Source organism: Leuciscus leuciscus (genome assembly GCF_965113295.1).
Source record: "Leuciscus leuciscus genome assembly, chromosome: 11".
Classification (NCBI taxonomy): Eukaryota; Metazoa; Chordata; class Actinopteri; order Cypriniformes; family Leuciscidae; genus Leuciscus; species Leuciscus leuciscus.
In genome coordinates, this window is record NC_138735.1 from 1,540,623 (window position 1) to 1,557,908 (window position 17,286).

Below are 17,286 nucleotides of genomic sequence, written 5' to 3' on the forward strand. Positions count from 1 at the left end.
AATAAATATACTGTCATTAAAATATGCTAATATACAATGTTTTACAAAAATACAGAAACAAAATGATTTTAAAAAGTGAGAGATCCCATAATAATTTAATATAGATTTATGGTAGTAACAATAAAGGATATTTTATCATATGATATGATTAAAATCATATTTTTTAAATATGACATTTTCATTATAAATATGGTGATTATCTCTAAGATGGACAACTTAATATATGATATTTCCCATCTGAATCTAACCATGTCATGTCAATAAATGGAAAAGTCAGCCGGCTGTTTATTACCATGTTAATTATTGTGTCTTTTACCCCAAATACCATACTTTTACATATACCATTATTGAAAACTTGCTTTAATTAGCTTGAACAAAACTGAAAATCATTGACAAGGCCTTTGTCTCAAAATATAATCAATAATTTTAGTGATTCTCATATAAATCTACAACATTAAAAATAAAATAAAAAAAACATCATAATTACTTTGCAAATCAACTTTGCGCTGCTGTCGGCGATCACAAGGATCGGACGAATGTCCACGGATGTTTCTGAAAGAGCGGCGGCGGCAAGGTAAAGCCGGCTTTACCCCGTTGTATGCTATACTTCTGATATATGAAGCACACGACTTCTCTTTAGTGGTAAACACGAGAGCAACCCGACGCATGAGCGAGAGCTGATAACTCTTTATTCAACTCTTCAAGTTCTTCTGTGTGTCTCTGAGTGAGTTCACGAGACGCATGCGTGAGAGCTGATAACTCTTTATTCAACTCTTCATGTTCCTCCGTGTGTTTCTCTGAGTGAGTTCACGAGACGCATGCGTGAGAGCTGATAACTCTTTATTCAACTCTTCAAGTTCTTCTGTGTGTCTCTGAGTGAGTTCACGAGACGCATGCGTGAGAGCTGAGAAGATGACCCAGAAGGGTCTCGATGTTTAATACAGTTCTAAAGTGTGCATTTCATAGATGTCCGAATCGTGAGAAACTAACGAGAAAACGTAAAAGTGCCTTACCAATGCCACAAAATCAATGGCTTACCTTTCACCAGAGGTGGGGGACTCGAGTCACATGACTTGACCGAGTCGGACTTAAGTCGCAAATTTTAGGACTTGAGACTTGCTTGACAAATATTTATAAAAGACTTGACTTTGACTTTATATTCATGACTTGAGACTTGACTCGGACTTGAGTTAAATGACTGGAAATAACTTGTATTCTGTTTAATAAATATCTGTTTTTGAACGCACCGCAACCTAACCACGTGACACAGCCGACAAGCAGAGAGCGCTAACAGGCTTGTTCGACTTGAACTGGCGCTGCACAGACTAGGGGGGAAACGGTACATGTATTCGTACTGAACCGAAACGGTACGGGCATGAATTTACACGGTATAAAAATAAATAACACTCACGTGCAAATTAATGAATGTAATGCGGAACAACTGTTAGATACGCGGGTTCTTAACGGTCACCTAATCTGTCCCGCCTTAACTCTGTGGCTATAATGAACAGGCTGCGAGTGCGATGTCAAGATTGCAATGCTGAAATATGTTGTGTGTGTGTGTGTGTGTGTGTGTGTGTGTGTGTGTGTGTGTGTGTGTGTGTGTGTGTGTGTGTGTGTGTGTGTGTGTGTGTGTGTGTGTGTGTGTGTGTGTGTGTGTGTGTGTGTGTGTGTGTCTGTGTGTGTGTGTGTGTGTGTGTGTGTGAGAGAGAGAGAGGCGTGGGCGCGATCGAACAGTGGAAACATAAAAACATACTCTGTCATTTAGTTCATAGTACAGGACATCATTCAAACTGCAAAGTGTTTACTTATATTTGTGTACACTCGCAATAAAACACAACCTTGTGCTTTTGTTAAACTGTAAACTTTTTTTTGTGCAATCGTACACAGTCTAATAATTGGTCTTCAGTGTTAGACTTTGAGTGAAAAGCCTATGGATAGTTTTTGGGGATGCACATAAAAGATTGTATACACCTTCACACACACAAATAAAAATATTCATACAGACTTGCGAACCCAACCATGCATCCACAAATAAACAAAACAAAACATTGATAAAAACCTCGAACTTGCAAGCACAACCAATAACAAACAATACACTCTTCACTCATACAGATGCACACACACTCACTCACAAATATTAATCACACTCAAATCACCTCTCTCTCTCTCTCTCTCTCTCTCTCTCTCTCTTTCTCTCTCTCTCTCTCTCTCTCTCTCTCTCTCCACACACACACACACACACACACCACACACCACACACACACACACACACACACACACACACACACACACACACACACACACACACACACACACACACACACACACATATTTATTTTTATTGTATTAACAGCTCAGCTGTATGTGGAGTCCTTTTGAGTAGAAATGTATATTGCTTTTTTTTTGTTGCAAATAAAAATCCCATAGTCTGTAACTACTACAGTTTTAACTTATTTTAATATATAAATTCAGTTAAATCGTCAAACATTTGTATGACCTGCCACTGACTTGCTTAACCCAAGCTACGACTTGACTTGAATTGCTTGACATAAAGCAGTGACTTGACTTGGACTTGACTTGCTTTTCACAAAATTGACTTGGACTTGCTTGAGACTTGAAGGTTAAGACTTGAGACTTGTGACTTGCACATGTGTGACTTACTCCCACCTCTGCCTTTCACACTTTCCCATCACATGATCGTGAGCGTCATCTCCTCAGTTCTCACGCATGCGTCTCGTGAACTCACTCAAACACACAAAGTATTCTCGTCGCTTGATAAACTTAAGGTTGAGCCACTGTAGTCACTTGGACTATATTAACGATGTCTTTACCAACTTTTCTGGGCTGGCTGATATCGATTACCTATCAGCCTATGGAGGAGTGAGACAGCTCTCAGATTTCATCAAAAATATCTTAATTTGTGATCCGAAGATGAATGAAAGTCTTACGGGGTTGAACAACATGAGGGCGAGTAATTACTTACAGAGTTTTCATTTTTGGGGTTAACTAACCCTTTAACAATGTCACTAAGCTACACATGCTCTTCATGTTTTTAATCCTGCACACATTAGAAACTCGCATCGGGAGAATCGGTCGGACATTTTGAACTTGCTTGTGAAAAGATGAACTGTGGCGATGAAAGCACTAATGTGACGTTCTTTATCAAAACTCTGTGATTTCTATTTGAGCATGACGTATTCGAGGCTGAAACCTGTCTGACCTGAGAGATGTGGTGTGTGTGTGTGTGGTGTGTCAGTCATCACACACATCAAGAGGTGTTGTGTTCAGTCAATCTGATCTGAAAAACCTCATCTCCTTCACGGTTGTTCTCAATCCTCATCTCCATAGGGTCACGGCGGGCTTTTAATCGATCCGTTCCACCAGGTCTCAGTCTCTAAGGAGCTCTTGAAGCGAATCTCGTGAGTGGGAATGGAGATTGCGGCGAGGAGATCTTGGTGTGGAACAGGCTGGGGATTTGTAGGATTTGTAGCGGTGTAGGAGGGATATTAGGGGTAAGTCGGCCCCATATGTTGAATAAATCATTCACTGATGTTTAATTAAAGTCCTGAGAGATAAATTAGCCTGACTTAGTTTAATAAAGTTTTGATGAATACCTGTGTTGGAGAAATTCACACCTCATGAAGTGCTCGATTTTAATATAAATCACTGTGATGATGATGATGAGGCAGATTTATCAAGATGAAGTGGTTTATGGTCACATCTCAAGAATGTGTCTTTGAAAACTGCAAGTGTCCCAGAGAGTAAACAGAGGAAGATTTGGAGAAAAGCATCAGTCATGTCTGTCCAACCAGTTTATACGCAACGACAAGCACAGATCAAACTAGAGGGAAATAGCAGAGCTTGAAAGACAGCAAAGGTGTTATTTTTAATATCACTGAAAGGCTATTATATTTTTAGTTAAAGTCCCGCAAATCAATAATTTTATCCCTTATCATCTTTGATCACCAAAATGACATATTTCAGCATTTTTTTGTTTGTTTTGTTTTTTTGAAAAATGTCATGCCTTAAAATATCTTGAATGTAACTCGACACCCTCGCCTCATTTAGTATGTGTGGTTCTATGAATATGCAAATGAGCCCCGCCTCCACTCACTCACCCACTCGTTGACGATCACATACGGCTTGAAAGAGCTGTAAGAACAGATGAAGAAACTAAAGCTTTCTTTATACAGAGGTTCAGGTGCCATTCAATACTTTTTGAATATTCTGTCTTCATGTAATCCTTGATGAAATCAAACACAGGCCGTCCTGATGGGATCCCAGTCAAAATCCATAAGTAATTTCCTACTGAGGTGCGATTCTGGTGATCTGGGAATCGAATTCCAGTTCCACAACAAATGAGATCAAAACAGGAAGAAAACAGACAGAGAAATTGAAAATCTGAGAGAGCCGAGCTTTATTTCTATTCATCTTTTCCACGGCCATCTCTATATGTTATATATAGATTTTAACAAGATATGATTTTGTTAAATCAAAAATGTCTAATTTGGTTTTGTTTAATCAAAATATAATTTAAGCAAGATTAATACAGCTACAGTGAACACATGTCATCTGTTAATTAATTCAAAGTTAGATTTGATCTAACTTTAAGTTATATTTTATTTATTTTAAGTAACTGTAAAATACTGACGTGTTTTAACCATATACCCATATAACTTACAATGCTATACTATATTCAACAATACATGTATACTAGGATATTGTTATGCATTTGTTTTTGTAAGTTAAAAAAGTCATGTAATTTAAGGTGAAAACCCCAAAGAATGTAATTATACTAGCGAATACTTAATTGTACAGTAACTGAATATATATGTCCTATTGGTGTTGATGTATGTTATATACATTTTAAGTTACATTTTATGTTGTTTAATTTTTACAGCTTTATTTTAATGTCATGATGGTGTTTAGTCTTTCTGTACATGGAAAAAGCCAATTTTGATAAAGGTTAAGTCATGATTTAAGTCAGCCTTTTCTTTTACCACCTGTATTATAATGGAGATTATCTGCAAAACAGATTTTAGAATCTGATACACATTGTAAAATTTTTTTACAGTAAATTTCTGGCCTTTTCTCTCTCTCTCTCTCTCTCTCTCTCTCTCTCTCTCTCTCTCTCCTCTCTCTCTCTCTCTCTCTCTCTCTCTCTCTCTCTCTCTCTCCCTCATATTGAGGCCTTTTCCTAAGTACTCTAAGTACTCTACTAGAACATGTTTTCCTGCTTGAATGTTGATTATTTTCCTCATATTCTCCATTGTTGCGGCTCCTCTCTTCCCAGTCTGTCAGTAACGCTCTGTTTACTTCCTGTCTCTATGAAGCCCCTCCTTCTGAAAAGCACACTGTGCTCTGATTGGTCAGCTGGAGAGGTGTGTTGTGATTGGACGAGCGCTTCGAGTGTGTTTGGGAAAATGTCCCGCCCCTTACCATAACCGCCAGTTTAACACACTACTAACTAATTCAATCAGGCCCTGCCCCTTTATTCTGCGCATGAATTATTATTTACATTTACATTTAGTCATTTAGCAGACGCTTTTGTCCAAAGCGACTTACAAATTGGGACTAAATTAAGCAAGTCATCGTGAAGAGGCAAAAACAACGCAAGAAGAGCTCAAAATACAAAGTTCAGGCATTATTCAGAGTAGCATAAGCCCGATAAGCGAGAATTTACAGGAATATATACATATATATACAAAATATATTTATTATATTATATTATAATGAGGAATATTGTGACGTGTTCGTTCCCGGAAGAAACTCAAGACTACAATGGAGGCGTTTCAGGAGTTCAGGGACACTGACACTGATATAGAGAAGTAAATAAGCTCATTAATAGGTCCTCTTTAACAATGATTTTATATGAAGTTTTACGTTACACCAGAGACACACGGGAACACACGTGCACTCGCTCCAGAGAGAGATCAAATGCGAGTCATTCACTAATTGGAGCCCACAGAGCCAGTGTCTTCAAAGGGAACGACTTTTGTTTTGATCCCTCAAATTGAATTGGACTGAGCTTCTGGCATCTCTTCTGCACATTACATGCTGATCCTCCCTCCCTCGACACGATCATCTGTCCGGTCGCTCCTCTCCTTCTCTCACACTGCTTTTGTCGCACGGATATGGCAGTTGTGGAGAAATCCATTATGCTGGGATCTCCAAATCCTCAACGGCCCAGAGTCAAGATTAAAGAGCGACTGCCCACACACATTCATACTCGTCATCCCGTGAAGCTTCACTTTAAATCTTCAGCAGGCCGATGAGAGTTTCCTTTTTTGTGTGTTCCAGTGGGTTGATGAATATCTCCTCTTTTCAGCTTTCGCTGCCAGACTAAACGCGAGCGCTCTGCCAGTTAATTCCTCTGAGGGTCTTTCCATGATGCATTTTGTCCTTGCCATCAAAGCCTTTGTTCAGTTATCACAGTTTCACAATGAAAATAAGGTTATTTTATGTCACTGTAAATTAAGAAGTGAGAACAATGACAGAGCATGTCTCATTTTGCTTTAGATATAAACTTCATGGCATTTGGAGATTTGATTGAAATGGCACGGCGACCTGCATCCTGGCACCTTCACTCTTCAGGGCTTCTCTGAGCCGCTAATTAACCACAGTCGACAGTCGTTTGTAAGAAATGATCAAACGAGCTCGTCTAAACGAACCCTACCCTCTCAAGCGTTGGAAGGTAAAACACACAGTTTGGATGTTTAATTAAAAAGCACTGATTCGGGTCCCTGTAACATTTATGACTCTGTTTTTGTAAATTAGACCGTTTTTGTTGCGTTTAGTATAAATTTGCCTGTTTAGGTTTGTGGAAAAAAATATGTTGTATGAGCATAACATGCAGCTCTGCATTTAATTACATTTCTAATTACATTTTCTAAATCTTATAGATGTTGTTGTTCAAAAGATTTTTTAATGCTGTTGAAAAAGTCTCTTCTGCTCACCAAGCCTGCATTTACTTGATCAAATATTAGTTTTCTATGTGAATATACATTTATTCCTGTATTTTCAGCATCATTACTCCAGTCTTCAGTGTCACATGATCCTTCAGAAATCATTCTAATATGATGATTTGATGCTCAAGAAACATTTATGATTATTATCAGTGTGTAAAACAGTTGTGCTGCTTCATATTTCTGTGGAAACTGTGAAACATTTTATTTTTCAGGATTCTTTGATGAATAGAAAGTTCAAAAGAAGAGCATTTATTGGAAATTATAGAACAATCATAAAAGTCTTTTCTGTAACTTTTGATCAATTTAATGCATCCTTAATGAATGAAGAAATATTCACCACAAATCTTTGAACATTAGTGTAACTGGATAGTTGTATAGTTTTATTCACTGCATGCAAGGCCAGTGAGAGTCTGTGGTCGTCGAAACCGGTGATCATACTCTCTCTAACAGGGCTGGAAACCCATTTAAATCTAAAAGCATCACTACAGTGTAAAGCTCAGCTGAAATTAGAGCTGCGTCTCAAACTCAGGGTCTATTAGCAGCGTGTTCAGCGCTAATGCCCAACGGGACTGAGAAACTCAGCGCAACCACTGCTAATGAAAAATGGTGGTTGAAGCTGTCGCCCATTACGACTGCCGTAAATCCCCTAGTGGTGTGTGCATTATATCCATGAGCTTTCTATAACAATGTAGCCGTGCACAGCAAAACACTTTTTATGTGAAAGTTTGGTGGTTTGTCAACACATTTATGACTTCTGAGATTTTATTGCAATTTTACAAGCATTAATTAGTCTAAGCTTTTCATTATAATCCACTAAGTGTTATGCTACTGCGATAAATGAACTCTGTCTAATAACTGCCACTCAATTCTTCCAACTACACCATATCTGTGCAATATTTGTGTCATTATTGACACTCAATAATTAGCTTTAGAGAGTAAATGTTATTCTAGAGAAGAATCCTTTCTTTTTCCTGACCATTTGTACACTCTTAAAAAAAATGCTGGTTTGTTTTAACCCAACTTTGGGTCAAATATGTACAAATCAAGCCGTTGGGTTACATTTTTTAGTACAATTTTTTAACCCAACATTTGGGATTGTCCATATATGACCCAAAATTGGGTTAAAACGACCCAGCATTTTCTCTGTCCGCTCTCCAGTCTTGACTTGTCTCGAGGCTACAGGTCATAACTCATGGAAAAAGGACACGGCTGGTTCAAACTCAGTATCATCCACAGATGGAGAGCTTCATGCATTGATTATGAATGTGCGTGTCCTAACAATAGCCCGGCGCTGATGGATCCAGCGATCGCTTCATTGACCTTCAGGGCTTATTGTCTTTAAAGTCTGGTGGAGGACTTGCACTGAGGACGGGGCGTAATTGGGCTAAAGACAGAGGCGGGCTGGATGATATGGATTTTGCATTAGTTTGTACTTGTAGGGAGTGTGCTGTCTAGATCGGCCAGTCATTTCCATTGGGAAAACGAGACATTTGTGTGAAACCTTAAGTGATAAAAGGCCTTCATCTTGTTCCGAGGCAGAATCAGCGGTAGCTGTCAATTAAGCTTTAAATGACGGGGAATGCCTTCAGTCATGCCACTGGCAGCGCTGGTCTGGGTTTGAGGAGAAACCGGCTGTGGATTTCTCGGATCGATGTGGACACTAGAACTGTGTTCTCTGTGTGCTTTTCTCTCCGCCTACACTCGCAGTGATCCGTGCCAGGGTTATTATCCTTCACTGAAACTAAAAACACAACTATAAAAAGCATTACAAAATCAAATAAATGCTAAAGGATTAGTTCACTTCAGGATTTAACTTTCCTGATTGTTTGCTCTCCCCCACATCAGCCGAGATGTCGAGAAGAAGGGAAGGTTTTTGAGGAAAACATTCCAGGATTGTTCTCCATAGAGGACTTCAAGTGACCTTTCAACATGATTACATAATGTGTGTCGCATCACAGATAGTGCATGACCAGCATTTGTGGTTAAAAAGTATATACATGTGTATATATCAATTTTTTTTTTTGATAAAATGTGGGCTGGTTTGTCTAGATGAGACTCTCATTCCTCGGCTGGATCGTGTCGAGACTTTGAAGCCGCACTGAAACTCATATTCAGATATTCAACCCGTTGGACCCCATTGAAGTCACTACATGGAGAAACATCCTGGAATGTTTTCCTCAAAAACCTTCATTTCTTTTCCAAAGAAAAAAGAAAGACATGAACATCTTGAATGATGTGGGAGAGAGTAAATTATCAGGAAATCTAAATTCTAAAGTGAACTAATGCTTTAACTTATTAAATTCTAGCTAGTTCCCAAGCCAACATTTCACTTTTCCATTCAGTTTAACTCTTTCCTCTCCATTAACTCTTTCCCCGCCAGCATTTCTGATCACTTTCACGAAACTTTCATGGCCCTCACAATATTTTGCTGTATGATTATCTGAAGACACAATATATCAAAACAAAAACATTTATTCTTGCTTCATGCATTCTTTGATTATCAACTCTAGAATGTGAAGAAGTTTCATTACAAAAGCAATGTTTTGAGCAAAAAGCTGAGAAAATGATGTTTTTGTCAAAGACACTGTCCGGATCATATTCAGAACGATGGAGTTCATCAACACCTCAAAGCTTCTCAGTCCTGGTCGGCATTTCATTCAGTAACATTAGGCAGATTTGATTTATATGATATTTAATGTTGATGATCGTGTTATTTTACAGCAATGCTTCTTTCGCTTGTTTCTGCTTCTTCTTCGCCTGTGTTTTGATCCAGAGTTTTATCACAGTAATAATGTGAAATATTACGTAATTTATTCCTGTGATCAAAGCTGAATGTTCAGCATCATTACTCCAGTCTTCAGTGTCACATGATCCTTCACAAATCATTCTAATATGATGATTTGATGCTCAAGAAACATTTATGATTATTATCAATATTGATTATATTTAATTTTTCTTGATTTTTTGATTAATAAAATATTCAAAAGACCAACATTTATTTAATGCATCCTGGCTGAATAAAACCATTAATTTATTTGGAACCCCTTTGAGTGGTGGTGTATGAATGTGGCATAGCCGCTGAACATTAGTATGCAATACTACTTCTCACATTCCCTTTGAACTGTTATATATCTAGATTACATCTGGCAAGTGTGTAAGATCTGAGCTCAAGCACAGAAATCCAGGCCTTCAGGATCTGCGTGCATATGATATATAACGCAAACTTCTGCTGAATAATTTGGGCCTGTGAGTCATGAAGAAGAAGCATGTTCCTCCCGCCGCGTCTCACAGTCGACAAACCTGCATATCTCGATAATGCTGATGGATCTATACTCTACAGCTGGAGGAACGCATGCTCTCGTCTCAGATGCCAATGGACATGCTATCCATTAATCCACAAAGCAAATGCTATTTTAAGCAGTGCATTTGTCCTAACCGGACACAATCACATGATTCTTTCATTCGGTTCAATTTAGAAGAGAATCTTTTGTGTTTCTATGTAGAGCTCGCATGAAAGACGAATTACTTCACACAGTTTTGATTCTTATTATTACCATCATTTCTTTGGTAACAGGTCGATGACACGCACACACACACACACACACACACACACACACACACACACACACACACACACACACACACACACACACACACACACTCTCATGCACACACACACTCTCATGCACACACACACACACACACACACACACACACACACACACACACACACACACACACACACACACACACACACTCTCATGCACACACACACTCTCATGCACACACACACACACACACACACACACACACACACACACACTCTCATGCACACACACACTCTCATGCACACACACACACACACACACACACACACACACACACACACACACACACACACACACACACACACACACACACAGGTGAGGTAATAAACTCTATATCCTGCATTCTCTAAATCAATTGTTTTAGACTTGAAACGCTCTTGTATTGATGAAACTGCTCTGCATGTGTGAAGAACGGCCATAATTGCATGATTGGAGGTATCGCTCGTCATCATCGCACAAAAGCGCAGTGATGATAAAAACATGTTGTTTGATGAATCACATTTGACAGTCTCTAATTTTCCCGGCGTTCACATTCAGTGCAAAGGTGTGAAGCGTTCCTCTAAAAATGTCAGCGACGTCAGTCAACCCAAAGTCTTGATCTCTTTCTGAATATGTGCTTTAATAAACTTCCCTGAGTCCCAGCACTGCCGAATATAAAGTTCATAAAAGAACACGACTGCCTGAAATAAATCCAGCGAATTCACACGAGACCATCAGCGGATGAACTTGGAGCCCAGAAGCTCCCATAAGTATGCAAATAAAGTAGATCTTTGCATTCAAAATTGCATTATCATTTGCATTTTATGTGGGCTGTGGCTCTTCTGATGAATGACCTCTTGCCTGGCTTCGGGACATCAGAAATGAGCATCCGAACGCTAACAGCAACCATTCATCCAATTTGAGAGTTTTGGCGACAGCAATCGCTCGGTGAAGATTACAGTGAAGTGCTGTGGCCTGAGCAGAGACGAGTCCTCATGTGTCATTACAGAGATCGTGTTCCTCAGTCAAGAACATTACAGCTCTGTTCCACAATAACAAAACACACTAAATCCTTACGTTTCACACAGTTTCTGACACTCAAACACCAGAAACACACACCAAATCTGCAAAACCAGACACTGATTATTGGCCTTCGACTCGGTTTTCAATTTCATAAAACACTCTTTGTAAACCACAACACACAATTCTCTATGTAACACACAAACATCTAATCTTGATTTCCTTTTTCAAAGACAACCTATCAAAACACCACAGTAATACATGAGCGTCACACACACTCACACGCACACTCACACACTCCTCACACACACACACTCACACACACACACACACACACACACACTCACACACACACACACACACACACACACACACACACACACACACACACACACACACTCACACACTCTCACACACACACACACACACACACACACACACACACACACACACACACACACACACACACACACACACACACACACACACACTCACACACTCTCACACACACACACACACACTCTCACACACACACACACACACACACACACACACACACACACACACACACAAACACACTCACACACACACAGACACACACACACACACACACACACACACACACACACACTCACACACACACACACACACACACACACACACACACACACACACACACTCACACACTCTCACACACACACACACACACACACACACACACACACACACACACACACACACACACTCACAAACACACTCCTCTCACACACACACACACACACACACACACACACACACACACACACACACACACACTCACAAACACACTCCTCACACACACACACACACACACACACACACACACACACACACACACACACACACACACACACACACACACACACACACACACTCCTCACACACACACACACACACACACACACACACACACACACACTCACACACACTCCTCACATGTGCAACACTCATCGCTTTCCTGAACTCCAGCCAATCATGGCTTTAAAATAGGCCTATAAAAGGTCAAAGGTCGAGTTATAGGTTTTCCTGACTGTGTAATTCTGTATTCACAAACACAAATGCTTACAGTGAAACAAATAAAGTTTGGTTTCAATCTTGCTTTCGTGTTTACCGTGAGATTTTCAACTTCTCTCTGCCGATTACTTTCAGTCTTGTCCAGAAATGAACACAGGAGCTCATGACAGAAGAGCTTTAGGTGTTGAATAACTGTGTGTATATGATATATCCAAAAATATAATATTATGGCAAAGGTGTTTGTAACGCAAGACAAATGTTTGCTTTTGAGATGTTTGGGATATTTTGAATGCAGTGCTTCATTTTGCAGGAGATGTGAGGAGTTGTGCATGTTGTGTGTGCAGTTCCTGGATGTGTGTGTAAACAGTTGAAAAACTGCAATAGCCTCATGAGCTTGGAGAGCGCTCTAGTAATGGCCATTACACTGTATACAGGCAAACCAAAAATTATACAGACACCAGATATCATTTTTGATTTTTTTTTTTTACTAGGACACTATAGTTCATTTATGTAGTGAGGATCGCAAAATAAAGTAAACTGTGACATATTATACCCAATAATTCTTCATACAGGGACTACCAGTGACATTTATACAAATTTGGGCCCAGAAATGATTGGGACACTTTGAGCTGATCATGTTTTGCTGAAGTGTTTTGTCTTTAATTGCTAATGCTCTTTTTACACACAGACTGAACACAATGAAGCATTGCTTGGTGATTGGTTGAGCTAAACTGGTATTATCTAATTGTGTAGTTAAATTTAACAGCTGACAGATATTCAACATAATTCATGTGTGAGACAGTCTAACAGAAGGACGGACAAAACCAGTCAAATATCAACTGAGTTCTGCTCATATTTTATTACCATTGTCTAAACTATAGTGAATAAACTGAGATAATGTGAGAAATGTTGAAAGAGTCTGAATAAATTTTGGTTTGACTAAATATCGATGCCTGCAGACTCAGGCCTTGGATCATATCCATTATACATTATACAGTGACACAACAACAGCTCTCGTCTCATTCCCATCAGAACGCTTGACATCAGAAACCACTGACCGACGTCACTTCTCATCATTCCACATGTCTTTCTGCAGGAATATTGGTCTGGCTTCTCCTCTGCATGTCATTTGACACACAATTATCCACGAGAACGAGACTCAGTCATCGAAGCTTCTCCCATCCCCTGGATCAAAGCCTCCACGATATGTGCATGATGAGAGACAACACCGCTTTAGTAATAGCAGAATTAAATCTGAGCAGGAACAAAAAAAAAGGGATGTTTTTCTTCCTGTGCGAACAAAAGGCTTTTATCAAACGGGAAAATAAACTTGTTTTAATGTCAGCGAACTGCCAAATGCTCTCGCTGAATGTTGAACTGCCTCTGCAACAACTGACTATCCTGTGTGTGTGTGTGTGTGTGTGTGTGTGTGTGTGTGTGTGTGTGTGTGTGTGTGTGTGTGTGTGTGTGTGTGTGTGTGTGTGTGTGTGTGTCAGCCTGAAGACATCTCTCAACCTGCCAGAGAACAACATATTAATACGCAAGCCGTGACTCAGATCGTTTGTTGACGCTCGCAAACATTTTGTCGTTAAACATGTCGTCACACAGACATGTCGAATGCAAACAAAGGCCACACACACACACACACACACTTGTTGACATTCAGCCAGTGGCGTCTCTAATGCACACACTCAGACCCTTGATGTCATTCACTTGTGTGTTTTGTCCTTCATAAGACCAGTGATCTCCAAATGAGTGTCACAGTGATTTAGCTGCGGATCTCAAAGCCTGAGGAGTCTTGAATTCACTATGAATCATGAAGCGTGATTCAGGTCCTGCTCGCAACACAACATCCCTGAGCCAAACAGATGATTAGTCTGACATGTATTGTGTGCTGTGCAAGTGTGTGTTTTGACGTGGAGGGTTAGGGGTTATAATTACGTGGCATGCGTAGAAAAACAGGAATACTGCAAGATCTGCCTTTCAAAATGAGCACAAGTGAAGCTTATAGCAGAAGAAGAAGAGAAATACAGCAGTGGAAAACACAACGTTTCAGCGACACAGTTCATTCAATCAATTAAAAGTGGATAAGAGTGGGTGGATAAAAGTGATGCATATCGTATGTGCGACGAAACGGGATAAACTCATGCAACGTGCCGAGGATACTTAGATTTCTCCTGGAATGACGTTATGAACAATTAACCCTTGCATGAAACGTTCTTTACCTCCGTGTCGTCCTCGTCCTCCTCGCTCGAGATCAGTTCCTCAGGAGCACGGATAAACCACCACTGGATCTCTAAGTAAACCGAGGACATCCCACTTTGAAAGGCACATGCCATTTCGATGTTCTGCCCTTCCCTGGCTGTGATGTTAGAAGGGAAATCAGTAAATTTTCCTGCAAGAGAGATGGAGCCAGTTAACCTGAGATTGAAGAAAGACAGTCTACCAGGGATTATACTCAACTCTTTTATTTATATATATTTTATTGAAATTATGATATAATAAAATTAATTATCATATTTTTTAAAGTTTTTTTCTCTTTTGATTTCATTAGAAATCACAAAGTGAAAATAAAATACATAATCAATACAATAATAATAAAATATGTACATTAAAATTTCTATTTGATTTCTATTTTATAATTTAATGTATTATTATTTTTGTTTGATTATATATACATATATAAACATTAAAGACATTTTTATTTTCATATTTTATCATTTATTATATTATATATATATATAAACAATTAATAATAATAATAGAATAAATGATAAAATATGAAAATAAAATTGTCATTGATATTTAATATATATATATATATATATATATATATATATATATATATATATATATATATATATATATATATATATATTCACACACACACACACACACACACACACACACACACACACACACACTCCATATATATATATATATATATATATATATATATATACACACACACATACATTTCCTCTTTTTTTTTTTTTTTTTGTGCAACTAGTCAAATCTTCTGGTTGGGTGAAATTTAATGAATACTTCCAGACTATAATATCGGCGGGTTCGTAGAGCAGATCCTCGCTTTGTTACACGGCCGTAAATGAAGGACTCCTGCTCCTATACCGGGTTCACCGGGATCTGGAGCTGTCCGCGGTGCTGAACGGGTTTACTGGGTTTACTGGGATCTAGAGCTATTCGTGGTGCTGAACTGGTTTACCGGGATCTGGAGCTGTCCGTGGAGCTGAACTGGTTTACTGGGAGCTGAACGGGTTTACTGGGAGCTGGAGCTGTCCGTGGTGCTGAACAGCCGCAGTCCGTTTACCGGATCATCACCACTTGACATGCAAGTCGCGCGTGCGGTTCCTTCAAAATTACCCTTTACTACCTTTAACGCTGGACAAGAGCTCAGGGTTCATGTGCAGAAGGACAGATCCGAGATCTTACGAGTTCCCAGCAATCAACAGTTGATTTTTCTATCACTCCTCACGGACATCGGGATCGCGTAGGCTCAACTTTTGCCACTTATTATTTAAAGATTACCACACAAATATATGCAGCAATCATTTTAAATGTAAAATAGACACTGAGGGCATATTTTCAGTTGCTGCTGATAATGGTTGAAATTTTAAAGTTATTAACGGTGTATACCATTGCGGATAGATGCATTAAAAAGTATCTATTTTCAGCCGTAAAAGGTTCTTACCATCAAGAGAAAATCCAACTTGAATGGACAAACAGGAAAAGAGCACAAATCCAATACTGTCATGTAAGGTCCCCATCATTGCGAAGAGAGCTGGGAAAGAAATGTCCTCCAGAAATGTTGAGCTCGTTAAGCAGAAACCGAGAGAATACGCCGAGCGGGAAACATGCCGCAACTCTCGCTCCGTAACTCTCCTACTGTCTCTGCGAGGTGTTGATGGAGTAATGATGCTCTCTCTCTCTCTCTCTCTCTCTCTCTCTCTCTCTCTCTCTCTCTCTCTCTCTCTCTCTCTCTCTCTCTGCGGCTCTCACTCACGCGCTCCCCGTCGCTCGCGCGCACAGAGGCGTGAGACTGAGACCAGCATTTGGAGAAATATAACAAACGAGATCGCTCTCTGCGACTGTCAAGAAGAGGAACAAAATGTTATGCTAAAAAAAATAAAAAAAATAACCGAGTTTTTGCTTATTTGTGTTTGTTATAAAAACAGTTTGCAATGCGACTTAATATGAAAAATCCATATATTGCACACTGTTGCACTAACTAATCTGTAATCATGTTTAATTGTCTGTAAACACACACACACACACACACTCTCTCTCTCTCTCTCTCTCTCGCGCACGCGCGCGCACACACACACACACACACACACACACACACACACACACACACACATATTAGCTGTTAATATATGTGTATATATGTTAATGTAATAATTAATGTATATGCATGGATTAAAACCATCTTAAATTGGAATCTTTTTTGTGCATTGTCCAAACCAAATCCAAACATCTAATTTTTGCTATAGCTGTTGTGTTCACATGATGAAATCACACACTTGTACACCTTTAGACATGATTCAATAATATTATAACCACAATGTTGAACTTTGTTTTCAGGACGAGAGTGTTCTTCATATAAACCAGGTCAGCGCATGTGTTCAGTCTCATGG

At 39.2% G+C, this 17,286-nt stretch overlaps 1 protein-coding gene across 1 annotated transcript in view; it reads right to left on the reverse strand.

Moving 5' to 3' along the window:
- Positions 1-16,600, reverse strand: part of vstm2a (V-set and transmembrane domain containing 2A) — a 74,475-nt gene extending 57,875 nt beyond the window's left edge. The window contains exons 1-2 of the mRNA XM_082183820.1: positions 16,341-16,600; positions 14,857-15,026 (exon numbers count right to left, since the gene is read on the reverse strand). Coding sequence (XP_082039946.1) covers positions 14,857-15,026; positions 16,341-16,419 — 249 coding nt within the window. The 5' untranslated portion in view covers positions 16,420-16,600. The remainder of the gene's footprint in view (positions 1-14,856; positions 15,027-16,340) is intronic.
- Between the last annotated feature and the right edge of the window lie 686 nt (positions 16,601-17,286).